At 44.5% G+C, this 26,445-nt stretch overlaps 1 protein-coding gene across 1 annotated transcript; it reads left to right on the plus strand.

Annotated features, from left to right (window-relative positions):
- The first annotated feature begins 1,248 nt into the window (after positions 1-1,248).
- NARS1 (asparaginyl-tRNA synthetase 1) lies at positions 1,249-24,860 on the plus strand. The gene is made up of 15 exons (XM_014593973.3): positions 1,249-1,339; positions 4,463-4,545; positions 5,159-5,224; positions 5,338-5,430; positions 6,100-6,189; positions 7,505-7,583; positions 8,986-9,056; positions 9,355-9,441; positions 14,145-14,366; positions 14,553-14,752; positions 15,468-15,603; positions 17,109-17,222; positions 21,765-21,896; positions 22,473-22,604; positions 23,271-24,860. The coding sequence occupies exons 1-15, from the start codon at positions 1,261-1,263 to the stop codon at positions 23,400-23,402; spliced, it is 1,716 nt and encodes a 571-aa protein (XP_014449459.2). The 5' UTR covers positions 1,249-1,260; the 3' UTR covers positions 23,403-24,860.
- Positions 24,861-26,445: the final 1,585 nt, after the last annotated feature.

The raw sequence follows: 26,445 nt of genomic DNA on the forward strand, positions 1-26,445 counted from the left end.
TCTTTGAATCATCCTTGTTGCCCTTCTCTGCACCTTCTCTAGTTCTTCTCTATCCTTTCTGAGGTGTGAGGACCAGCACTCATTGTGTGGAGGCACCATGGATTTAGAAAGGGGCACAATGGCTGCATCTACACAAGATGCTAAATGTGCAGTAGATTAATGTGTTATTAGCTTGTCATGGCAAAAGCTGTAAAATTAGTCCATTGTGCATTAGCATTGCTAAAAAGGCATGCGCCGGCGCTACTGTGCAGTAGCACTTGCTACTGCCAATTCGGTTAGTGCCTGGTATTACAGGTTCTAACCCAACAGCACACGCACGCATGTGTAGATGCGCCTAAGGAGCACAGATCCTGGTTTTCTCCGATTTAAAAGAAAAATCCCCGATTTTTCAGTTATAAAAAAATAACCCCAAATCCACATTTGTCCGTGATTGAAATGAAACATCACTAATATATCTATCCATCTATCTATAGATCTAGGTCTCTCTCTATCTCTAGATAGATCTATCTATGTATCTATATCGATGTATCTATCTATAGATCTGTCTATAGCCATATCCATCTACAGATAGTGATGTTTCATTTTAATCATGGAAATGTGGATTTGGGATTTTTTTTTTTTTACCTGAATATTGGAGATTTTTTTTATATCGGAGAAAACCAGGATCCTTGCTACCGACCCTTTCATTTTTGTGTACAGTCCCATTCATAATCCCCAAATTTCAATCCCTAAAAATCATTTTGCCTTACTTTCTCAAGATATCTCTCAGCCAAGCCGGGGCCACGTCCACGTCCGCCCCGTGAACTCCCCACTGGTTGGATGAAAATAATGAAAGCTGCAGAGGAAAAAATGAGGGATTTGACTCTCTGGGGACCAAGACCAGAATCAGGAAATTACTGGGAGCAAGCAGGAAGCACTGCCGTCCGGTATTTCCCGTCCAACTGTGCAGACCGACTGTTTAAAATGGATTTGACAAAATGCAGTGGCTCAAAACGGGCCGGACCGACCGGGGCCGGTGTTAACCGAGCCGGGCCCGCTCCCCGCAGGGCGCCTCCAGCCCGGCGCGCCTCCAGCCTTCCCCGGAACTTTTCCCTCGCGCCGGGCCGCGACCGCGCATGCGCCGCAGCCGAACAGGGCCCAGCCCGGCCCGCAGGGGGCGCTTCCCGCCAGGCCGCGCTGGCAGCCGCACCCGGGCTGCGCAGGGGGCGGGGCAGTTCTGACCCGTCCAATGGGAAGCAGCGGATGTGGGCGGCCCGTCCAATGGGAGGGCGGTGCCGGCGCATGATGCAACCGCTGCGGCGCCGCGTGCAGGAGCCGGGCAAGATGGCGGCGACGTTGGGTGAGGGCGCGTCGGACCGGGCGGGTGGGCAGGGGCGCTGCGGCCACCCCGGGCAGGCGGCGGCGGCGGGTTCATGGGCTGCATTCAGCCGTGTGCTTGGAGGCACGTTACGCGCTGGGTGGGTCGGATAAGACGCGGGGGCCGAGGCTCGATAGCCCGGCCCCGGCCCGTGTGGGGGTGGGGCTGCTTGCACCTTGCGCGGGCTCCCCTCGGCGGGGCTGGGCTCGGAGTGGGCGCTGGCCGGGGGCTGCCTCCACGCCAAATGTCGCCCCCAGCCGCAGCTGGGAGAGGAGTGGTGGCAAAATTTGGGATGGATGCAGCATCCTTCCAGCGCCGCCGGTGCCCGCTGCAAGCCCAGCCCCCACCAAGCAGAGCCCCGTACAGCCTGCCCTGCCCTGCCCTGATCCGGGGGCACCCTCCCCCCCCCCCCCCCAGGCCACGGAGCCACCTCCCCCACAGCTCTGCTGTCCCTGTCCTTCCCCCCCCTCCCCCCCCCCAGCTGGGCAGCCCCTGCCCCCTCCCTCCCTCTCTCCCTGGCTGTAGGGGTGTTGATTTGCACATGCCCTTCCCTCTCCTTCTCCTTCCCTCTCCTTCCACCCCTGGACTTACAGCTGCCTCCAGCTAGCATCAAAAACCAGATCGGTGTTGGCCAATATGCCTCCTCAACTATCAGTTATCAGTATCTGGCCCAAAAATCACTGTTGATGCACCCCTACTTTTTAGACTCTGTCCACCCCCCAGCTCTTACTACTTGCACACGTTTTTTCACTGTGGATTGAGAATTGCTGGTCCAGAAGTACCTCTGTGGGAAATGAAACTTGGGTAATGGCTTCTTCCTGTTGTAATTGAATGTAATGGCTGGAAGTTAAACCAGCTCAGGTGTGAAGTAGGAGCGGCGGGAAGTAGGGCTGGAAGGACCTCACAAGATCATCTAGTCCATAGTTTCTCAACCTGTGGTACGCGAGACACAGGCAGGGGGTACACGGGTACCCCAACACACTCCTTTCTTTCTCGCCCTCTTTCTCTCTCGCCCTCTTTTCTCTTAACAGTGGCAAAAAAAATTGGTGCAATTAAAACAATTAAATTTCCCAGTAATAATTTGTTTCAGCCCTCCTAGCTTTGGCCAACATCACCTCTAACCCAGGTACATACTTGAGTTGTGCGCCCCTGATGTAAAAGGTGACCCTACCCGCACCAGATCAGACACCTGTCATCTCACGGCCTTTTATACACAGCCCTTTTTCCAACATATGGCACACATTAGTCTGTAGACATAAAATCCCATGGAAAATTGAGTGTTGGGGTACTTATTAAAATTTTCAGAAGTTAGGGGGTTCTTACTACTTAAAAGTTTGAGAAACACTGGTCTAGTCGAGTCCCTTGTGGCAGAATCATCCCTCACTAGAGCATCCCAATCCCAGTGTCTGTCTAATCCATTCTTGATAACTTCCAAGAATGGAGATTCCACAACGTGTCTCTGTCACCTTTTCCAATGCTTAACCACCCTCATGGTCAGAAAGTTCCTCCTAATCTCCGGCCTAAATTTCCTCTGTGGTTTGAGACCATTGCAGGACTAGTCCTGTCCTTTATGGCACAGAGAAAAGGCTGTTTCCATCTTGTCTGTAACTGCCCTTCAGATATTTGATGACATATCAAATCCTCCCCTCCGTTCTCTTCTCCAGACTAAATAACCTTTTTTCAGCCTTTCCTCATAAGTCTTGCCTCCCAGACCTTTAACTTTTTTGTTTCTTTGTGGTGGACTATTTCTTCACTTCCTTGAAGTGTAGGGCCTAAAACTGAACACAGTACTCCTCCAGGTGAGGCCTCACCAGTGCTGAATAAAGTGGAAGAATTGCTTTCCTTGATTTGCAAGTGAACTTAGTACCTGTGAACTTATTTATTTTATTTATTTATTTATTTATTGCAGCAAGAGCATACTTGGCTCTTGTTCAACTTATGGTTTACTGTAAACCCCAGGCCCTTCTCTCTGATACTACAGCCTGGCCAGTCATTCCTCAGTCTGTATTTGTGCATTCAGTCTCAGCATCTAAATTATTAATGAAAACATTTAACAATACCAGACTCAGGACAGACCCCTGAGAGAACCCCACTAGGTGCTTCCTCCCCCCTCCACAGACAGTGTCACCTTTATAGAAAGAAATCAAGGTGGTCAGTTATCATGACTTGCTTTTGGTGAATCTATGCTGGTTGTTCCTGATTACATTTTTCTCCTCTAAGTGCTTCCCAATAGATTTTTTGAGGCCCTGCTAGTATCAAGGTCAGGCTGACTGGTCTGTAGTTCCCTGGCTGTAGTACTCTAGGCTGCTTGTCTCATTCCCTATCTTTTCTAAATAAAATGTGCGTTCTTAATAGTACAGTAAATTAACCATTGGAACACCTTACCAAGTTCTGTGGTGGATTCTCCAGACTAGCAATTTTTAACCAAGACTAGATATTTCTCTGTTTTTGTTCACCCAAGGATTAAATTGCAGAAGCTTTTAGGGCCTGTCATGCAAGAGACCACACCAGGTGGCCTCACTGGTCCCTTTTGGTCTTAAAGCCTATGGATCTTAACATCTCTGTTCAAAGTTTTGAAACTAGTAGATCTCTTTGTCTTACATCTCACTTTTCATTTATAGATCAGAAGAAAAGCTTTTCTACTTTTTTTAACTCCCGGTCAGTTTCTTGACTTTGAGCTTGAAAATTGAACTGAACTAACTGAATAAACTGGTATGAAGAAAACAGTTTCTGTGCGGTAGAGAAAAAGCTTCTGCTCCCAAAAGCTCTGGCTCAGATGTTTAACCAATGAGTTCTACCAGCTCAGTGATTTAGCTGCCTTTAAAACTTGAGTGGCACAGAAACTGCTTAACATTTTATTTAATTCAGTGTCCTCAGTAGATTATTATCAAGTTTAACCTTGTTATAATTTGAAAACAAATTTTAAACTCTAAAAAATAATATATTTTAAGCTAAATATATTCCATTAAAATTTTTTTTATCCATTCTGAACATGTGAAGTTCCTTGTATCTTTAATAATTTTCATCTATTTAATGTTTAATTCCTTTTTTGGGTCTTGCTCAATTCAGTGTTTGTTTTAATTGATTATCTGTTGTATATTGCAGGAGAGATGTATGTTTCTGAACGAGAGGGGAATGATTCTGCTGGCAATGGAACAAAAGAGAAGCCTTTCAAAACTGCTTTAAAGGTATCTGCAGAAGGCATAAACGTGGCCTTTTTCAAGTTGCTCTCTCTTATTCTTAAAAAAACAAAATGGTTCTTAAAAATCCTTGGCCCAGCCCACAGCAGCAGCCTGCTTTTCCCCTGCACACAGATCCGGGGAGCACATGCCCTTCATACCTCCCCCAGGGGTACGCACAGCAGCAGGAGTGCCGCGGCCCCCCCCCATATGAACTGCTCTAAGTCCCACTCCCTCCCTCATGGCAGGGGTCTCAGTCTGCCTGCTGCCGGCCTTACAGCCGGATGCTGCTCTCTAAGCTGCTGGGCTGCATATTGGCAATCAGATCGGGATCGGCTGATATGGCTCATTAATAATCAGCCATTGGTATTGGCCAAAAAAATCTTTATCAGTATACCATTAGGGAAAAGACATATTATAGAATAGTTATGGGTCAAATTTGGTCTTTTTGGCTTTTGAAGCTATGTTTATTCTCTAAAATTCATTCTTTAAATTAAATTTTATATTTTAATGTATGACCATCCTTTACGTGTATTGCGAAAATAGGTTGTCTACCAGATTATCTCTGTCCATGTTGTTTGAGTTTTTTTAGTATCAGCGATATAATCTGTTTCCTTTTCAGGCTTTGATGACAGTAGAAAAGGAGCCATTTCCTACTATTTACGTGGACTCTCAAAAAGAAAATGAGGTAAAGTGACTTCAAAATGCATATTTCTCACTTGAGATGCTAGGTTTTTTTTTAATCTCAAAATAAACAAAAAATAACCTTTATTTATTTCTTTCCCCCCTTAACCTACCCAGAGGTGGGATGTTATCTCAAAATCACAAATGAAGAATGTAAAGAAGTTGTGGCACCGAGAACAGATGAAGAATGAAACTAAAGAAAAAAGAGAGGTGAGGTACTGGATCTTTCTATGTGATCTGCCAAATTGAAGCACTTCACTTGTTAAGAAAGTTAAACAAAAAAAAAAAAATTCCATGCCCCCCATCATATTTCATTATGGAAAATGGCCTATGGTAATCCTGAATTTGCCACATCGTGGCACGTAGATGGTGCTGAAGATAAAAGAACTGGTTGTGTGCTAATTAAATTACAAGTTACTTTACTATCCTGGCAAAATTCAACAATCTGGGCATGTAAATAGCTTTGAAAGTTAAGTGTTAACAAACTGAATTCAGTCCTTAATTGGGTGGCTGTTTGATAATTTCTGTAATAAATATTTACAACTTGTTTTGACTGGATTAGGACAAGTAAATGGTTAACATCAGGAAGGGTGTAACTTTCAAGATATGATCCCTTTCTTTTTTCTTTCAGTGCCATCTGAAACAAGGTATATGAGCACTTCTTGGTAGAGTTCTGATTCCAAAAATTATTACCTGTGTATCTGTGGCCTGATATCTATCCTTTTGATGACAGAATGCTGAGGCTTTATGTAAATTCCTCTCTTAGATTGGCATTATGATCTTGTACAGCTATCTGTGGAAAATAATACTGATGTATATTATCCAACTGCACTTATCGTTGAAATACTTTATTAAATGATCAACTATTCCAAAAACTAGGCAGAAGACCTCTTACGACGAGAAAAAAACCTGGAGGAAGCTAAGAAGATCATCATCAAGAAAGATCCCAGTCTTCTGGAGCCCAAATGTGTGAGTAAAATCTTATGTACATGATAATTCTGAGCACTACTCCACAGCGTTGTTAGCATTTTACTCCCTTGAAAGGTCCTTCTCTGCCTGTCTGTGTGTTCTTCTGTTTTGTCTCTTGTGGATGAGACAAATTATTAAGCCTGCTCACCTCTAACTTGGGGCTTTTCCTAAAATACACATGCTGAAGTTAAAGGTTGTTTGAAGGAATTCACTGATTTTGTTGCTATTGACAGTCCCTGCTTTTGTTTTGGTTTTGGTTTTTTGGTTTTTTAAACACATCCACAGTAAAATGATAGATTTTATGATTGCTGTGGTGTTGATCATAAAATCATAGGGAACTCAAAATCTTTTCTAATCTAAACCCACCCCTGAAAGAATAGAGAAGTCTTGCTGATTGGAGAACTGAAGTTGAGCTAATATCTAAAAGGACCAATTTCTGTTCAGTTATACAGCTCTGCTAAAGTTGGTGAATTTTTACAAACCTATTTTGGAAGTGGATATTACATATTCTGTTAGATCACATTTTTAACAGATACTTTACATCATACATGGAAAAAATTCATTTTAAGACTTTGACTTACATTCTCTTTCATAAGTTGAGCACAAACTAGCCAGCAGTGGAAGACAAGGCCAGTATGCTGTAGTAGTTCCACCTTATGGATGGCCAGTGTCTTATCTTATCCAATAGATAAATGTAACATTAGCTTGCTACTTGGTCTCACTTCAGCTGTACATCAGTTTTTCAGCAGTGACTTTGCCCTGGGATATAGGCTATGTAAAAAATCAAATGCTTCAGATGACTTTGCTTTGTTGTCCCGTGCCATTTGGCACAGTATGTTTACCGGATGGTCTTAAAAATGAGTTCAGAGACAAGCTCCTTAGAACTTTTTTCAAGCTTCGATAATTTTGATATATATTCATGGTCCTTTTCTAAATTGATGGAGCAAGTTGGTGTATTTGGAAGCTTGAGAAATACCTGCAATATTTAGCTCTCAGGTATTCCGACTTTAGATGCAAGACCAGTTTCTTGATTGCCCTTAGGATCACTGAAGTTCCCAAGTTGTGTTTGTGTTAAACAGATTGGTCATGATACCAGGCTCGTCAAAGTCTACTACCTTTGAATTTAACTGAGTACAGTATTCTTCCCTTCTTGCCTTAAACTGATATACAATATTGAGGGATGCTGGTGTTTAATTCCTGCCTCTGCTTCCAAAATGACTGCAGGTCAGGAGTGAGAGAAGCTATTTCTTGTTACATGGTTTTTTGCCAATTAATGTTTGTACCTATTAATACTTTTATAACCCTTGCTTTACAGGTGAAGATTCGTGATCTGGAAGCACACAGAGGCCAACGAGTAAAGGTTTTTGGCTGGGTTCACAGGTTACGTAGACAAGGTAAACAGCCCTTATTGTAAGCAAGGTAAATACTTGACTCTTAAAAGTACTCAAATGTACACAGAAAGGAGGAACACATCACAAGCCTGAAAACCTTCACACTTCCAAAAAGACATCTACTTGGGTCAGAATTTCACAGACCATGAATTAGGAATCCTTATGTGCTAAATAGGCTATTGCAGCATTGAAGAAACTTAAAATGAATATGCAGCTCTTTTTCAGGACTAGCCTCCACTGGGGTTTTTAACTGGAGGCCAGTCCTATAGTTTTCTTATAACACTTTACCTTTTTTTATGATCGGCTGCTTTTTTATTAACACTGTTAGCGAGTCATTAATAAGTGTAGCAAATAATGGGATTGGTCTTGTTTGACATTTTTTAAAAGCATGTAAAATTCTTAGAAACCTGGGTTTAAAAGGGACCATGTGGGTGATCAAATCCAGTCCCCTTCATTTACAGCCAGCCTTATAATAAACTTTTGTTTGAGAGAGTCCACAAGACTATCTTCCTGTCCCTGTGACTAAATAATTTTTTTAAAAATGACAGGTTACAACTACTTTAAAATGATCAATGTTCTGGTTTATACGATGGAATGAATTGGGAAGTGTAAGACTTCTTAAAACTGTCTAGGAGTAATCTGTGGTGCTGAGAATCATAGACCACATTCAGACTCATCCTGCTCATGTTAGAAAAGCTTGTAGGAGCTGGAAAAACACGCAGTTTCTGTGACATAAAGTTTATCACTGTGTTATTTGTTCACTTAAAATAGGCATCCTCTGTGAGGTATCAGAGGGTAGAATGAACAGTGTGTGTGATGTATGCAGCTCTCCTGGCCTAAGAAAAATCCTGTTGCATGGAAATTTTATACAACCTGTTCTTTTCCCAGAAAGGAAAAGCTTCCATAGAAGGACTTTCTTTAGCTGTGGATGGAGAAGGGTTGCATCACTTTCTGTATGCTAGCTGTGAACTATTTTCAGCAGTTCCATGTAACAGATGAGTAACCCTCAAGGGTGTGGATCTGAGCACAGCCAACAGCTCTAGATGAATCAGCGAGCAAACTCTTTATCTTCTTTTAAGTCAATAGCTGTTTTGCCATTGACTTCAGCGAAGTGAGAATTTCACCCTGGGAATTCTGGGATCCCCAAGCCCAGTAGGATTAAATCCTTTGTGCAGCCAAATTGTTCCTTACCTCTTGGTGAACGAGGTACAGCTCTGTAAGAGGAAACGCTTTTAGTTAAACAGATGTTTGCAGATTTATTTTTTGACAAAACTGTGGGTGAGCAGTGACAGACTTTTCTAACAGCCCACAGAATGCTTGTCGGGTGTGGTCTGGTTTTGCTTTCTAAGTGATGATTTATCCGTGAGGTTTTGTTGTGTTTTTTTTTTTTTTTGCCTTTCATTAGGAAAAACGTTGATGTTTCTGGTGTTAAGGGATGGCACAGGGTTTCTTCAGTGTGTTCTCTCTGATGAGTTGGTGAGTTTTGGGTTTATTTTGTTGTATAACAGAAGTGAGATAATTAATATCTGATCCTATTTCCTCCGTGTGGACCATGTGAAAGCTATAGTTTAGACCTTCCATAATCCTTTAACAAATTGCAGTAGCATAATCTTAAGGAATCTTGTACTTTTGTACTCCTACCACCTTCTGGTCCACAGTGTGAGCTGAAGATAATTATGAACTTCAAATTTCCTCTTGACCCTTGAAGATTTTGCACCATAGTTGTAAATTTAAAAATGCTTCAGCTAGAATTTTTTCTTTCTCATTCCTGCAGTGTCAGTGTTACAATGGATTGATCCTCTCAACAGAGAGCAGTGTTGTAGTGTATGGGATGTTAAACCTTGTTCCTGAAGGCAAGCAGGTGGGTATGACAAAGCTGTGAGTTTTTCACCTCTCTTCACCTGTTACCTGATTAGATGAACCAAGTGGCTCCTTCTGATTTGGTGAAGAGTAGGGGGAAAGAGTTTTTAATTGATTTCTAATAGGGATATTTGGCATGATATGTTGCATCTCATATTTATCTTTCTAAGGCCCCTGCTACACATTACATATATTATGCAGTTAACGACTCAGTCACACAACAGATTTAGACCAGCTACAAGTACTTATCACGTAGTTAATTATCATTAGGGATCCAGGTTTTCTGTTTCCCATGGAAGAGTGGAGAAAACCACAGACTTCCCATTTTTATCAGAGAAAACGCAGATTTTACTTTTTAGCAGAAAAAGCTGCGGATTCCCCCTTTTGCAAAGAGCTCAACAGGCTGGCAGAGCTCCAGCCTGCAAGACCTGATTGCAGAAATGGTGGGGAACCCCCAGCCCTGTTCAGAGGGGGAGGGAGAGGTGGAAGGGCAGGGCCTGAGACTTTTAGTCAGTCCCAAGGCTATGTTCAGGCTCACTTTCTTTCTTGAGCCTGCAAGGTTAAGTAAATGGGGCTTGGAGAGGGATGGGGGGTTGTGGGGCAGGGCCGGGGGAGAAGCTGGCTGGGGGCTGAGGGAGTGGGGAGGTGTTGGGGAAAGCCCTGGAGTGCCTGGCCAGCTGCATGTGGACCACCAGGGCACTGTTGGCACAACTGGGCTTGGCATCTCCACATGTGGCTTCCTTTAAGGGCCAGTAGCGCTGCTGGCAGTCCACGTGCCGCCAGACAGGCACTCCGGCAGCAAGGTGTTGGGGGAAGCTCTGGAGTATGGCCATCCAGCTGGCGGCGCATGGAATCAGGGTGGCTCTGGAGTGGCTGCCGCCAGCCACTGCTACGCCCTGCACTGCTTGTCATGTGGCCGCAGGGCTTGACTGCAGAGCTGTGAGGCCAGCCGCGGGAAGGCATTGCGAGGTGCAGCAGCAGCGAGGAAGGAAGCATTGGCAAGGGGTGGGGGGAGCCTTGCACACGGTGGCTGTCACTGCACCACCACACCCCTCTCTGCCTTACTGCGGCTGGCTGCACACTCTATGGGCAAGTGGCACAGGGCAGCAGAGCCCCTCTGCAAGCCACACAAGCCAGCCAGCCGGGGCGGGGGTGGGACTCGCATGTGGCAGCCACCACCACCACTGCTGTCATGCCCTGTACCACTTGCCTGCGGAGTAGTGTGGGTGCGGACCTGTGCCCACAGAGTCGTGTGGCCGGCTGCGGGAAGACAAAGTGGGGCAAGGCAGCGGTGGCAGCTGCTGCATGCGAGCCACCCCCCATCGTCTGGCTCTGTGGCTTGCGTGTAACCCACAGAGTGGCACCACTGCCCTGCGCCACTTGCCTGTGGAGCCACCACCACCTCGCTCCTGTGCTCTTCACTGCCTTCCTGTGGCTGGCCACACGGCTCTGCAGGCAAGCTCCATGGGCACAGCTCTGCAGCTCCACAGGCAAGCAGCGCAGGGTGTAGCAGTGGCCACTGTGTGCGACCACCCCTGGCCCTGCTCCTGGGAGCAGGCACAGGCACAAACTCCCCCTGCCTTTCCATTCTTGACTGCCCCCCAGCCCCTTCCCTTCCCTCCCACACACACTTGTTGGGGTGTGTTTCTGTGCCTGCCTGTGTATGTGTGTGCGCTGCAGGGCTGTCAGGGGAGTGTGTTGCACCAGCAGGGCTGGGGAAACTGTAGGAGGGGAATAAGGGGTAAAGGGGGGAGCTTTAATCACAGATTTTGGGGGTTTTATCAGAATTTGCAGGCTTTTTTATCAGGGAAAACCAGGTTCCCTGATTAGCACAGAGCTGGTTAATTGTGCAATAAATGTAGACCAGCCACATGTGCAGAGTAGTTACCACGCAATAAAAATGACTATCCAATTATAAAAAGAGCGAAAGAGCTAAATGTTAGTGCTTGTAAAACTCTACTACCTGATGTCAGTCCAGCTTCAATTTGAATGCATAGCAGGGCTCTAACTGGGCATCCTTTCTATTTATTAGCTTGCTTTCCCAACTGGCTTTGTACGCGTGCGCGTGTAAATATTAAAAGACTGATAATGACTGCTTAGTCTTTCACAGCTGAGCTCTGGCTGTAGGTTGATTCTTCATCTCCATGCAGGAAAATGCACTGGAGCATGAGGACCTTAATTTGACCTTTTTTTTTTTTTCTGAGGGGGAACACAGAACCAAGTAACTCACTAATTTGGTTATGGCAATGTTTGTGCTTAGGGGGTAATTTCATAGAGAAACAGGTCACAATATGGTCTTCAACCAAAAACATAATAGGGCTTATGCTCTTGTGGTGTTCCTTTATAATTGTTCATGAAATCTAAACTGGAACAAGGGCTTTAACAATTAAGCATAGGAAGATTTCTGGCTTCTGTTTTAATATCTTCTCAGACAAGCAGACACATAACAGTTATGACTGAGCAATGTAACTGTTGTAAACCTTATACTTGGATTTGGTTACCTTTCTTTTATCTGGCTTTTACTACACAAAAGAAATGTAGCTTTTCATTCATTGAACTAACATAGAAGAGAAGGTCATCTTGATAATGCTTCAAATTGCTAATGGAGAACCAGGTTTAAAAAATATTATGCTGTTCAAATAGCCACTGTAGTTGAGATGAATTGAGACAAATACTTATATTTTAGGCATGCCTCTTGATTTTCAATATCTACCCTCAAAGAAAATTCCCATTGACTGTCGTACTGTCTTCAGAGAGAGTTTGTGTTGTAAAGTCTTCCTGAGGCTGCTAAAGTATGGGGTTTTGCTAGAAAGGTTTTAACTTGGTTAGAAATTGCATTAAAAATAGAGCTGCATTTATTCCCACCCAGACTTCCTTAAACAAGCTTATTTTTTTGTTGGGGGAGCAAGGGAGGAGGAGGTGGGTTAGGGCACTATTTCACAATGCCCATTTGAGGTGCCCTGGTTTTTAGGGAAAGAAGTATTTTCATGCGTTAGCCACCAGAGGGAGCTCATGGGGCCTTAAACTCAGTTCACCATTTTTGTTTTTTTGTTTTGTTTAGAGCAAATAGTTGAACCTTTATAAGTTCCCTTTTGAGTGCAATACTCTTGTTCTCTAGGTAGGTAGAGAATGTTCTGCTTTTATAGCAGGTGAAATTCAACCCAAAGCAGAAAGCTTATACAAGCTGCTGTTTTCTATGCCAAGCACAGAGATGAATATCCTTTCTAGCCTGTACTTAGTAGCCTGGCTCTTTTTTCCTTTTATAATAGGAGAAATACCTCTTGATTTTCAATGGGAGTTGCATCCTTCAGCAAGCAAATGTGGTTTAAATGAGAGACATACCAAAATAGTTTAGATGCTTCATTAGTGTGATCTTTTACAGAGGACACCTAGTCATGCATGTTATATTAGAAAGGGGGATTTTCCACTTTATTTACAAGAGGAGTTGCATGCAAGTGGTGGAAAGAACTGTGTACCAGGTTATTAAAATTATGACAATATCACGCTTCAATCTATTGCACTGAGTAATTTGTTCTCTAAGCAGGAGTAGCTTATATACGTCAGATAAACAGTTTAAGTGGATTTAGTTAAGCTAGTAGATTCTAGTATAGACTTGGCTTAAAAATCATTAGTTTCAAAAGTAGCATTAAAAAAATCATTTGAAAGTAGAGGTGTGTCGGTCCATTTTGTATCGGCACCAATAAAAGGAAAATTGACATTGTTGGCAATCAGCTTTCTTTTGTCTGTGGCCATTAATTTCACCGACAAATGCTGTGTGCATGTGTGAGGGGAGGGAAGGGTCATAGTGGGGACAGGGAGGGCAGATTGAGGCCCCTGGAGTGAGGGAGGGAGTGGGGCTGGGGCAGGAGCAGGCACTGGACAGAGCCGCGAGAGGTTCGTTGGGGAGGGGAGGGTGTGGATCCTACCGGTAGGTGCATCCCCAGGGGAGCCATAGTGGAGTGTGTGTCCTGGATCTGTGCGCAGTGCAAGGGTGGGCTTTTGCTGTGGGCTGGGGTTGGGGGCAGCACCAGGCTCTTCCCAGGCAGGGGAGTCTGGGCCCAGGCTGCACACAGGGCAGGTGGTGGTGGTGCTGGGAGGGAGCCCACCCCAAGATTCACCATAGCCCCCTCCCAGTGCAGCCCTAGCCCAGCCCCCCTTCTCCCCCTACTGGGAAGAGCTTGGTACCACTCCTGACCTGCAGCGGCAGCCTGCCTTCACCCTGCGCACAGATCTGGGGGACACACACCCCCTATGGCTCCCCCAGGGTTGCGCATAGTGGTAGGATCCACCCCCCTTCCCCACGCCCCTGGATGAACCTCTCACAGCTCTATCCCATGCCCTGTCCTGCCCCGACTGGGCAGCACCTGCCCCAGCCCCATTCCTTCCCTCACCACAGGGGCCTGAGTCTGCACTGCCCTCCCCCCCCCCAAATGCTCTTTCCCTCCCCAACAGACTTACTAGCTGAATGCTGCTCTCCAAGCTTCTAGGTTGCATATCAGCAATTGGATCAGTATCTGTCAAAATGGCTGATTATTAACGGGCCATTGGGATCGGCCCAAAAAATATTTATCAGCGCACTCATATTTGAAGGATACAGGTTTATGAAAACTTTGAGCTAAAAAGCAGGTGTTAGCAGGTCAAGCAGGATCCTCTATGTAAGCAACAAAATTGTAAAGTGTATGTTGTTCCTTCTAAAATCTGTAGGCTCCAGGAGGCCATGAGTTGAGTTGTGACTATTGGGAGCTGATTGGTCTGGCTCCAGCAGGAGGAGCCGACAACCTAATCAATGAGGAGTCTGAGGTAGATGTGCAGCTTAACAACAGGCATATGATGCTCCGAGGCGAGAACATGGCCAAGATCTTTAAGGTGCGCTCCGTAGTTATGCAGTGCTTCAGGGATCACTTCTTTGACAATGGCTACTACGAGGTAAGCGTATGTTTTCTTGGTTAGAAGCTTTCTCTTGCCTTTTCTCCAGTGAAGGCCCCTGTTTCTTGAGATGCAGTATAACCCTTCTAATTGACCTAAATAAAATCAAACTTACTTCCCAATTTAGGAGCCATTATTTGAGTGACTTAATTCTTAACTCCACTAACAAGTTTTATTCTTCAACAGGTCACACCACCAACTTTAGTGCAAACACAGGTTGAAGGAGGCTCCACACTATTCAAACTGGATTATTTTGGTGAAGAGGCCTTCTTGACACAGTCATCCCAGCTGTATCTGGAGACCTGCATCCCTGCATTAGGAGACACTTTTTGTATTGCCCAGTCATACAGAGCTGAGCAGTCCAGGACACGCAGGCACCTGGCAGAGTATGGGAACACTTGTGGTATATGTGTAATGTGTTTTAAGGAGCAAGGGAGCAGCAGTCAGTCAGGAACTATGGCAGTTATGAAAAAGATATCAGAATGTTATGCTAACATGCAGAGGACTGACCACAGTCGCTTTGAAAACATCCTTTACAAGGTCTGGGTGAGAGACTGCATTAGACCAGCAGGACAAATGAGACTTAATCTACTTTATGGTGTTTTTCCTATATGATTTTGTTGGATGAAGTAGCAGTGGATGCCATAGTCCTAACTTGTGACGGGAAGGTTATAAATAGAAAGGGGACAAAGTAGGAGTAGTAATTAGTGTTGTTCTCTTTCATAGATAGGGTGACCATATGGGACTATGGGAAATCTGGGATCACTCTCCCCTCTTCCCCCCCCCCCCCAAGTCAGTGATGCCACTAGACAGGTGGGCAGCAGCAGTGCCTGCCTGGAGCACCATGCTGCTCTGCCTCCCTGGTGGACTGTACCCCATGTCCCTGCAATTCCAGGAGGCTCGTTTTTAATGTTCATCAACTGTCTGGGACTGGCCTACGAAATCCAGGACTGTCCCAGCCAGATCAGGACGTATGGTTACCCTACTCATAGGGATTCTGTCCTCAATACCCTCGTCATCTTGCTTCATGTAGCTGAAGAGAGGAAATATGCATTTGTTAGTCAGATGAGTTACACTTACCTGTGGGACCTTGTTTTTCAGATATACTCACATTGAAGCTGAATGCCCTTTCATAACCTTTGAAGACCTGTTGGATCGTCTGGAGAATCTGGTTTGTGATGTAGTGGACAGAGTCTTGAAATCACCTGTGTCAGCCGCCTTGTATGAGCTAAACCCGGTAGGTGGTAGCGTGGAAAGCAGCCCTGAATAGTCATTTCTGTATGTCAACAAATGTAACTTAACATCCCCCCCACCCTTCCCCGCCCCACCCAAAATATATATAGCCACCTGTTCAGGGTGGTAGTTAGTGCATAGTGATGAGCAAACGTAAAGAACCCTTGAATGACTTCAAAAGGAGCCCAGCCTCTGGAATGCAGATAACCCTTTTCTCTCTCAGGACAAGCTGTTGTGTTTTTGTACTGAGACTGCCTATGCCAAGACCCCACTGCTAGGCAATATATAAATGCAATGAAAAGATGGTCTTTGCCTCAGTCAATGTACAGTCCAGATTTAAGATGGATAGCAGGGGCATACAGATATGGAATACAATCCTTGCTCGTCCTTCTGTTTGTCTGAGGTGACCTATCCTACTTTATTGTCTTTGCAGTCATCCCACCAAAGTGGGCTAACAGCCTCCTACTGCCAACTTTTTTCCTCTCAGTCACCAGGTTCTGTATTGCATGGCACATAGATTAGAATATCTCCAGTCATCTTGGCCTGTTACTACTTTAAGTAGCACCATCCTCCTCCTTGTGCAATCTCAGACTGTGGTCAGGGCCTAGTATTGGGGAGGTGACAAGGAACACAAGATAGGGAGTAAAGCCTTTCTCTAAGACTCAGTCCTGTGTCCTAGCAGCTGGAAATCTTCTGTCTTGATTTAGTGTCCTTCGTTGCCACCTGTTGTAGTCCTGGTCAGTGCACAATACCTGGTGCTGTTGTACCAATGTGACCATACACAGGTGGTCAGCATTTACCCCTGTGGGATTGTGTATGTTCCCTGGGCCCTGCAGAGCTTTCTGTGGCTTCCAAAATTTTGTAGGGAGGGGTGGATGTTATATGCATCCGTTGCTTCCTTCCAGATGTGGAACTGCAGTGGGCTTTGTAAACAGGCTCCCTAGGAACTGCCCTTGATAATTCAGCATGTTTAATATTAAACACATGGAACAGTATAATTTACTTGTACATTAATCTTTTCTGCCATACATTTTGGTTTTACACCTTGTGCCCATGGTTCAAATACAACTAGTTACTTAGATTGTGCAGTTTGGGGCAGGTATTATCATTTTATTTGTACAGCCTCCAGCACTTTGGCATTCTAGCCTGTGACTGGGGCAGCTACATAATCACACAAAGCAAATAACTGTTACTATGCTACCAGGCAATATGTTAAAGGTTCCCATAGATCCTTCTACACTGCAGAAATGTGCACACACTACAGATAAGGTCCAAGACCAGCAGAGGGAGCCTAGCAGATTCAGCTTTTGTGAAGAGGGAGAGGTATATAGACTGGGAGTGAGTGAATCCAGGGCCTGGATTGGCTATGTTAAAACTGACTAGTTTGTCACTGTCACCCTGGACTGTAAATCCGTTCTAGGAGCACATCAGCCAAGAAGAATGATGCCTCTTTTTAACCGGGCTGCTGCTCTAATCATGTTTTCATGTGTGTCTCATCTTAATCTGCAGAGCTTCCAGCCCCCTAAACGCCCTTTCAAACGAATGAACTATACAGATGCCATCGTTTGGCTAAAGGAACATGATGTGAAGAAGGAAGATGGCACGTACTATGAATTTGGAGAAGTAAGGCACACATCTTGCCTGTTCTTTTAATGTTGTAAAAGAAATTTGGAGTTCAGTACTGAAATTGTCCAGTAACTGTGGTTTCCTTCTAAATTTGTTGCCTGGATAATGATGCAATGGATTCCTGCAGTAGCTTTGTGAAGCACATACTGACCTTTATTTCCAACAAGCTGGTCTTCCAGCTGTCCATCAGGTAGTGTTAAATGGGGCTATGATTTTACCCCTTGTCAAGTCAGCAGTAGTTTTGCTGTTTACTTCATTGGGGCCAGCACTTCAGCCAAGGCTCTTTCTGGTGGAAGCTGAGAGCAGTTACGACACTTACCAAATGTAATTGGGCAAATTTACGTGAGATTAATGCACCATCTTTGTCCTCTGAACATCAGGCTTCAAAATCCCCCCGCCAGTGCTTAGGAAGAGGTTGAAGAGGGTAGCAGACCTATAGAGCAGGCAGGGACTTCACAATGCCTAAGGCAGTTGTCAACCTTTTTGGACTCGAGGTACCCTTGAATAGACTTGAGGCACCCCTTGGAAAAGGCCAGCTTTTAGGCTTTACTTTTTTTTTTCCTTCTTTGCCTACCTAAAAATTATAGTTGTTTTTCTATTGCAAAGAACTCAGAAAGAGCAGAGCTATTGTTTCTAATGGAAATCTGGGTTTATCTTGTGAATCATGTTTGTAAACCTAACAGTGCTAACATCGTATGGCACCCTTGAAAGGATCTCAGAGAACCCCAAGGTGCCATGACATCTAGGTTGAGAATCAGTGGCTTCAGGGTTACATGGAAAATCCAGGTATATTGTAGGGGTGAAGAGGAACTTGAATACAGACAGACATTGCTTCCACCTGGCTTCCCTTCTCTCACCAACACAGCTTAACCAGGCATTTGTGCTAGCATTTTTCCTTCCCCTGCTGTGTGATTAATAGGGGCTTTGAAAGGGATGCTGGCTGCAGTGCTTCAGCTCTGAAATGGAAATTGCTGTATAGGTTAAAAAAAGGGGAAAATATTTTTTTATTAAAGTTTTGGCTAGGAAGTTTCAGTCACAGTCCAACAAATTCTAGATTGTAAACACTAGAGTCAAATCTTGTTGGTAAAAAACAAACATCCCCCCCCCCCCCAAAAAAAACAAAACAAAACCCCCAAAAACGTTCATCTGTGTCTTGTTCTCCTGCCTTTCTGAAGGGGAACTTTATGCTCCCCCCTCATTTTACCCCCAACAGAAGGCTGTGCATTGATGTGAGCATATAATCTGTGCATCATTTCCTCCCTAGCCAGCTCTTGCCCTTTTCTGGATGTAAATCTGCACTCTTCTTTATATAACAAGAGACTCCAGTCGCATAGGCTAAGTAATGCTTATTTTTTAGCATTGACATAGCCTCTCTGAGACTGTAGCCATGATGCTGCAGCTCCTGTGGGAGCCTGAGTTGCTCAGTTCTTTCTCAGCAACTGGACTACGCTCCCCCCAGCCCATCTAATTTCTTTTAAATTTGGAATTCTTTGCAATATGAGTCAGGCTGAAGCAGCTTCTGAATTCAGTTCTTGATGCATCTGTCTCCGTTAGTCCCCAAGATAATTCAGAATTGGAAGGGAGATCAGTCTGTAGATTAAATCTCTAATAAACCTTCCATATGTATCTTAAACCAGCCAATAAAATAAAAGCAGTAGCGCAAACAAATGACAATCTTTAGCTAACTGTCATCAACTGGAAGAGTGCTGGTTATAACTGTTGGAATTGGATCCTTTTCAGTTTCTTGTCCTCCACCACTTAATTCACCTGACAGCAGATTCAGTCAGCGACTTGTGATGGGTTTGGAGGGGTAGCTGAATCTATGACTGTTCTGTATATTTTTCTCTCTGCCTAATATGAGTCTTAAAAATTGTTGCTGTTGGAAGTCCTGAATTGGTAGCACTCTTGAAGCCTATTTTGTTAGGTGTCATTCTAGATTATTATTATTATTATTACATTTTAGTCAGGGGTTTGATATCAAAATGCAAGTAACTTGTCTTTAACTGATTGGTCAAAATAGTAATGTATCAAATTCCTAAATTAAGGAGGTGATTAAAGGCCCAGCAGTCACATCTAGGCTAAGTCAAAAAGCCTGAGGCAGCTTCCTCTAAACTGCTTAGATTGAACCAATAACTAACTCAACTGTTGATGTTCAGTTTTCAATTGGGAAAGGCAGGGGGAGGTCTGCACTGACCAGGCCAGTAGGCGTGGGGCACTAGAGCACGTTTCCCAGCCTGCTAGCCATTGCCAGCCCAGCCAAGTGGGGCCATCCCTGATTGGGTCCCCAGCACATGTCCCCCCACAGGGGGTTGGGGAGCCCCCTCCCTGGTGCTAGCCCACCTTGGAGGGGCCCTGAGGAGCTGAAGAGAAATCCCTGCACCCTTTCCAGCTGCTGATTTGCTTGAGTTGATGCCACAGGAGGGAGTTCTCCAGGTGGGTACCTGCCCATGCAGCCCAGCATGGGGGCACCAGAGAGCCCCGCCCTCCCCCTCCCCCCCTAGTCTGGGGCAGCCCCAGGGAGCGGAGAGGAATTCGTCCCCTCCCAAACCCCAGAGCTGCTTGCCTCCACCCCTGCAAGTCTCGGGGACAGCCCCAAGCAGCCTCAGGGAGCAGGGGAAATTCTTCTGCTTGCTCACAACTGTTTTTTGCATCAGACTCACAGCAGCTGAGACAAAACCGGCTGCAGAGGAGCAGGAAACTTTCCCTCCTCTCCCTGAGACTCACGGGCTAAGGCAAGTTAGCTGTGGGGGTGAGGAGGGGAGGAATTCCCTTCATCTTCCCAGAGCTGTCTCAGGCTGGGGTGGGGGGAAACCCCCAAGGCAGGGGCTCCCCGATGCTCCCATGCTGGGCTGCATGGGCAGGCACCCACCTGGAGGACTTCTTCCTCCCTGCTGTGGCAGCAGCTGAAGCAATCAGCAGCTGGGAAGGGGAGGGAGCAGCCTTGGAGAGCTGGGGGGATTGCTTCAGCTGCTGCCACAGCAGGGAGGGAGAAGTCCTTCAGGTGGGTGCCTGCCCATGCAAGCAGATTTTGTGGGGAGGGGGCAGTTGCCCCGGGTGGGGGGGGACGACACAGATATGACTGCCAAGGGTTGAAACGCCCCCACCACAGAGCTACCCCTCATGCTGTTGGGTTGGCAGATGCAGGCCAGGGAGTAGAGGGGGAGGGCAGTCCCTGCTCCACTGAAATAGCATCACAGCTCAGGGCTGCAACGCATCCTGGGATGCTGTGGGACTGAGTTAACTTGAGCCAGGAAGGGGTCTGGGACAGAAATTCCATAAACCAGTTTGACCTAAATCAGTTAAGTCTGATGCTATATTCAACCAGGTTTATCTTAAACTGGTTTTCACCATTTTGAAAGTGGTTTATGTGCACTGCTGTGTTACAGGTTTAAACCAGTTTCTGATCACTTAAACTGGTTTATGTGCAAGTTCTGTCCCTAGCCCTAATGTGCATAGGACAGATGCACAGATTTCAGAGTTGGATAAACCTATTCTCTAACAGTAACTGATTGTTCAAAGGGACTCCAGTTTCTTCTCAGTTTTCAGTCTTAATGAGTGAGGTTTCCCAGTTCTTAATCCAACATGCAATGAATATAGCAGGGAGTGGGGAGCAGGGTCTTCCTCCTTTGGTCTCTTGGGTTTATTTCTAAACTGCTTCTTGATCTTGCAGCAGCAGAATATTGATGGTGCCCTTGTAAACCCTCTCCCCTCCCCACCACCAGTGGCAGGTGTTTTTTGGTTAGTGTGCCTGGTAGTTGTGTGATAGGGCTGTTTGTGTAATTTGAGGAACAGGTTATACCAGTGATTCTCACCCATGCCACAGAATCCTCTAAAAGGATTCCACTATCTGCCATGCAGTATTACCACCGTGTTATGTGTGCAAACACCTACACCAGATTCACGGATAAACTCAGAGATTTCAAATAAGAATCCGTAGTGTCAAAAAAATTCTGGCTTGTTATGGTGTAGGCTAGGTGTTCTTTGCAACAGGATAATTGCTATTATTTTCCATGAGCTCAAGTGTCTTAGTTATTGTTGTTCATGTGCATTTTTTCAGTTTTGTTTAAAAAATGTGTTTCTAGTTATTGTTCTTTATACATTGTAATCAATAAAGTAGTTTTTGAAGTGGGGTGCCACTAAATTCTGAAAAGTTATGAAGGGGGGTGCCTTGAGTCTAATTATAGTTGAGAACAACTCAGTGGATTAGACACTGATACAGAATAGCTTGGATATGCATGATCCTGTTTTGAGCAGAGCGGTGGACTACATGACCTGAGGACTCTTTCAGCCTTACTCTTTCTGTAACGCTAGAATATTCTTTCTTAGTCTGAATTTTAATCAATGTCAAAGAGGTTTAAATAGTACTATCTTGAGAAATTGGTTTCTTCTTTCCTTTTGTTCCAAAGCCACTTTTGTCTTTGGGGTTATGCTCTTTGTCTTTTATACCTGACATCAGTGGGATAAAAGCCTGGAGCCTAACTCTGGGTCTTGTGATTTGTTTCTGGTTGTAAATATTAATAAAGTCTTGCTGTACTTCAGGATATCCCAGAAGCTCCTGAGAGACAGATGACAGACACCATTAATGAGCCAATCTTGCTGTGCCGATTTCCTGCTGAGATAAAGTCCTTTTACATGCAGCGTTGTCCTGAGGATTCCCGGCTTACTGAATCTGTGAGTTTTTTACACCTTGTTGTAGTATTTGGATGAAGGGCTGGTGGAAGAATAAGCTGGTGTGATGCTTAAGGGCTTTTATTGTGCCTAGCTTGTCTAATTTAAAAAAAGAAATATTGAGGTAACCATACACCAGTAGTCAGAGTAATTCATGTCATCAGCTAGCTGAATTCTGCACAGATACTGTATTTAGACAGGTAAATATTATGAGAAAAGGATATCTTTATTGTTGAAAGGCAGGAGAGCTGGATGCTGTTCTTAGCTGTGCTAGGATTTATGCTTTTTTGTGGGTGAGATTTATAGAGTTTAAGGCTACACAAGCCGTTGGAGATTAAACCAAATGACTCCCTTGACTTCTCTGTGCTCAGTGTCCTCCATCAGAAAATGGCATAAATAGAACTCGGCTTCTCTCCTCTCCCTTGTTGAGGTTTAAGTAAATTAATTCAAGTTTGCCCCTTTGAAATCCTCTAGCATTGTCTGCTGGAGAAGTACATTGGTGCTAACATTTTAAGCCTACATTTTTGTTTGTTCTGAAGTAGCTTATTTGTAATAGTTTTTGTATCCTGTTTCGTTCAGGTTGATGTGTTGATGCCTAATGTTGGTGAGATTGTTGGAGGCTCAATGCGTACCTGGGACAGTGATGAGCTTTTAGAGGGTTATAAAAGGGAAGGCATTGATCACACACCATACTACTGGTACACAGATCAGGTATGTGGAACAGATTTTACTCCCTTCTTGTCAGTAAGAAACCACGTGTAGGTGGTTTTGTTTTATTTTGTTTTTTTGTTTAAAAAAACTGGTGGTGAGATATCTTAGTGGTCCAGTCTTCTCTGCTTTTTGGCCACTGGATTCACTGTATTTTTGCAGCTGGTTACCGTGACGAGGCAGATTTTGGGCTGTTGAAATTGATTTCACATAGCCCTTATTGGAGCTCCCTGCTTCCGCCCTTATTTTGCCTGCTTGAATGTCACTTAGTGGTAGCAGTCTGTCTTGGCAGCTTCAGCTCTTTCAAAAAAAAAAAAAAAAAAAAGGCTATCAATGGACAGTGGAGCAGGTTGATTTGCTGGGAATTGAACAGCCAGCACAACCGGTATAATTTCGTGTGGATGGGGTTGTGCCAGAGAGAAGGAAGAGTTCACTGTAGAGACACCTCCACAGACAGAGCTGGCAGGAGAAGAAAGAAGCTCCACAGTCCTTTATTTTTTAGATTAGTGGATACAGTGAATTGGACACTTTCAGTGGAAAGAGAACACTTCTGTTTCCCATATGGCATTCCAGAAACAATCCCAGAATGTGGCTGTCTTTTAAATATCCATGTAGATTGGTAACAGGCAAATGTGTTCTTTAATCTCTTTTCTTTCTATTGTTTCATAGCGTAAATATGGCACATGCCCTCATGGTGGGTACGGCCTGGGCTTGGAGCGATTCTTAACATGGATTCTGAATAGATACCACATCCGTGACGTATGCCTGTACCCGCGCTTTGTACAGCGCTGCAAACCATAGCTGCAATGCTCTGTCGGACAGCTTCATCATGAAATCAACCTTTAAAATCCTATGCTTGGAAAAGATCAGTGCACTCTGTCATCCTCCAGTCCATCTGAGAGCTACAGTTGCTTGTTAATAAAGTTGTGCAGTAGCATCATTCTACTGAAACAAAGTTCTAATCTAGCAGCTGGAAAGGGAATACCCTGATTGGTTGTAAGGGAACACTAGCACTTTAAAATACAAGTCTAGAAAAATTCCAGTTTGCTGTCTTAAATTCCCATCAGATTTAGCATTTAGTTCATGATAGCAGGGATTTTGTGTTAGAATGGTGTTTGAAACATGCAATTTTCAGGACTTAAAACTTCTGTGATTTTAACATTTAACCTGTCTTACTTAGCAAACTTTCAGGGCCTTAGACTTTCTTTAAAAACACCTGGCCTTACTTCTCCTTGTTTGTGATTTGTTTTAGTTACATTAAATGTATAAAAATATTTGCAATGTTTAGCAACTGGCAGTGTTCATTTTAAACTTTATGTTGGAAGACATCATGTAAACTATAAAGAAACACAGATGTTAGAGTAGTTGTTCCCAATCCTTTGCTTCTTACCCAAGGAAAATTCTTGTTGGAGTTGATGAGAATTTTTCCTCTCCAAGAATAGGATTCAGCAGAGAATCCTAATAAAAAGAGCTCCACTTCCTTTTGGTATAGTAGATTAATCAGGAATTATAGCTGCCCCAATTCTGCAAAGTGCAGAGTACTGTTCATTGCTGCCACTGTCTGTCAGATGAATAGTCTGCATCTTGCAGGTCTGAGCCCATGGTCAGCATCAGTCACCACTGTACAATCCTTGCGCTGAAATAGTGCAGGGTGGATGCGTTTTCAAATTCCTCTAATGGACACATGCCTGGTCCCATTGTCTTTAATCGGTCACTGCTGCTTGATGCAAAGGAAGGAAACTTAATTTTAAAGATCATTAAATTATTGTGTACTTTTGAAATGAATGTATTTGGTTTTAAGCCAACAGTTATATGTACAAGAATGTTAATTTCAGCAGTGCGCTTCGATAGTTTACATGATAACGGGCTCTCCTAGTGCAGTAGTTTCTTGCCTCCCAAATGGCTCTGTACTGAGCAAAGTACGTATGAGAGGCTTAGTGTACTGTTCTTCATTTTGGCAGGTTCCCCCTGATCATAATCAAGTTATCAAATCTTATTTAATAATTTAAATGTCAAGTGTGAAACCATCAGAATGCTTTTTAGCCATAAATAAAGTCAGCCTTGCTGGAACAAATGGGTGGGTACATCATTTGATACCTGCCTTGGGACCTAGTCTGGACTTTAAATTTACACTGTATTTGTCAAACAGTTTTGCTACAGAAATGTTTAGTCAAGCTTTTCTACCCCCTGTTAGAATCTTGCATGTTACAAACAAACTGATTTAATTTGGCAATCAATAAATTCATGGCAACATAGAAATGTGTCCTTTGGTTAATAATTTTTAAGTTGCGTATCTGTGTTTTGTTCTCCAAACCCGCTTTGTTAACAACCCCACCATGTGTAAGGACAGGTCTACAATTAGGAAAGTTGAATCAAATTGATGAACCATGTGAATTGGAATTGCATTAAACCCTTGCATGGGTTTTTTCATTCAGCAGTAAAGGGTGTTCAGTTTGCTTTACTTTTAATCCCTTTTAAATAAAACAGTAGTTCTCAACCTCCGTGACTTTTGTGAAGTGAGTGGCACTCCAGTTGAGAATAACTGTGATAAAGGAACATGCAAGGTAACTTCTTTTTTTTTTAAAAAAAAGAAAGAAGTCCTAGATTTCAAGTTATTGTGTCTGTTAAGAAACACCATCTTAAAATTAATTTTAAAAAGGGATTACTATGTAAAACCTACTCTGCCTCTTTCCAGACCTAGCTTTCCTTACAAACCTGGGCTTCCTGTGCCTCTTGTATGGGCAAGCACTTGGCACAGCTCTATAAGACAATCTCTGACAGTCCAGGCCTGCCTACCTTTGCTGCCAGGACATTAGTCAGCGCTGGTAGAAACAGCCCTTGTCAGAGATGCCAGGGCCTAAAGGGGCAACTGCAGAACTCTACCTTCTTAAGCCTACTTAATTTTTTTTTTAACCTACGTTTGTTATCTTTGGCAGCTTAATTCTGGGCCCTGCCTGTACATTTAGCAGCTGGTGGTGCTTTGCAAAGTAGTGGATGTTAGGGCTGTGCGAGGCTTTGAACAGAGCTTCAGATGCTTCAGCGTCCGAAGTGGCATGTCTGGATTGAAGCGCTGGCTTTGTTAGTCTTTCCAAAGCGGTTCGGACGGAGCTTCCAAAGTGCTTCGGAAAAGCTTTGGAGCCACTTCAGAGATCCGGCCATAGGGTATAATGGGGAATCAATGAAATATCTATAACTTTGTTGTTTTTTGTCTGATTTGGATGAAAGGTGCAGGGGTTGTAGCCTCTGTTGAGAGCATGAAGCCTGCCAATTTTCAAGAAGATCGGTGCAGGGGTTCAGGGGGAACTGCACCCCAAATTCTTGAAAGCAAAACTGATATCGTGTCTGTGGTACACCACAGGGTGGTTAAAACTGCAGTGGTGGTGGCCTCTGGTGAGGCCACAAAGCCTGCCACGTTTCAAGAAGATGGGTGCAGGGGCTTGGGGGGACCTGCACCTCAAGCTACGGACAAGCAAAACTCGTGACATGGGTGACACTCTGGGTTAAGGCGCAGCAGGGTGACAGCTGCAGGGATGGTGGCCCCTGCTGCAGCCACTATGCCTACCAGCTGTCAAGGAGATCGGTGCAGGGGTTCTGGCTTCTGGGGCCTTGCACCCCTAGCTGCTAACGGACAAAACTCGTGACATGGGTGCTTGTGCAACTGGGTGGCTTGGAGCATGGGAGACACTACTGCAGGCATGGCTGCTAAGCTACTGTGTTACCAGTTACAAATTGATCATGATTCACTCAGGGACCAGCTCAATACACAGTAGCTAGCTAATGTAGCCAGTTATTTACCATCAATTAACACCTACAAAACCAGAGACTGAGGAGAGGAAATAATACA

Source organism: Alligator mississippiensis, chromosome 3 (genome assembly GCF_030867095.1).
Source record: "Alligator mississippiensis isolate rAllMis1 chromosome 3, rAllMis1, whole genome shotgun sequence".
NCBI classification, from domain to species: Eukaryota; Metazoa; Chordata; order Crocodylia; family Alligatoridae; genus Alligator; species Alligator mississippiensis.

Bases quoted from the DNA above. Each gene is read 5' to 3' on its own strand.
- NARS1 (XM_014593973.3), top strand. From the start codon at position 1,261: ATGGGAGGGCGGTGCCGGCGCATGATGCAACCGCTGCGGCGCCGCGTG. The intron at 7,584-8,985 runs GTAAACAGCCCT...GCCTTTCATTAG, and splicing joins TCACAGGTTACGTAGACAAG to GAAAAACGTTGATGTTTCTG. The intron at 14,753-15,467 runs GTATGGGAACAC...CTTGTTTTTCAG, and splicing joins ACACGCAGGCACCTGGCAGA to ATATACTCACATTGAAGCTG.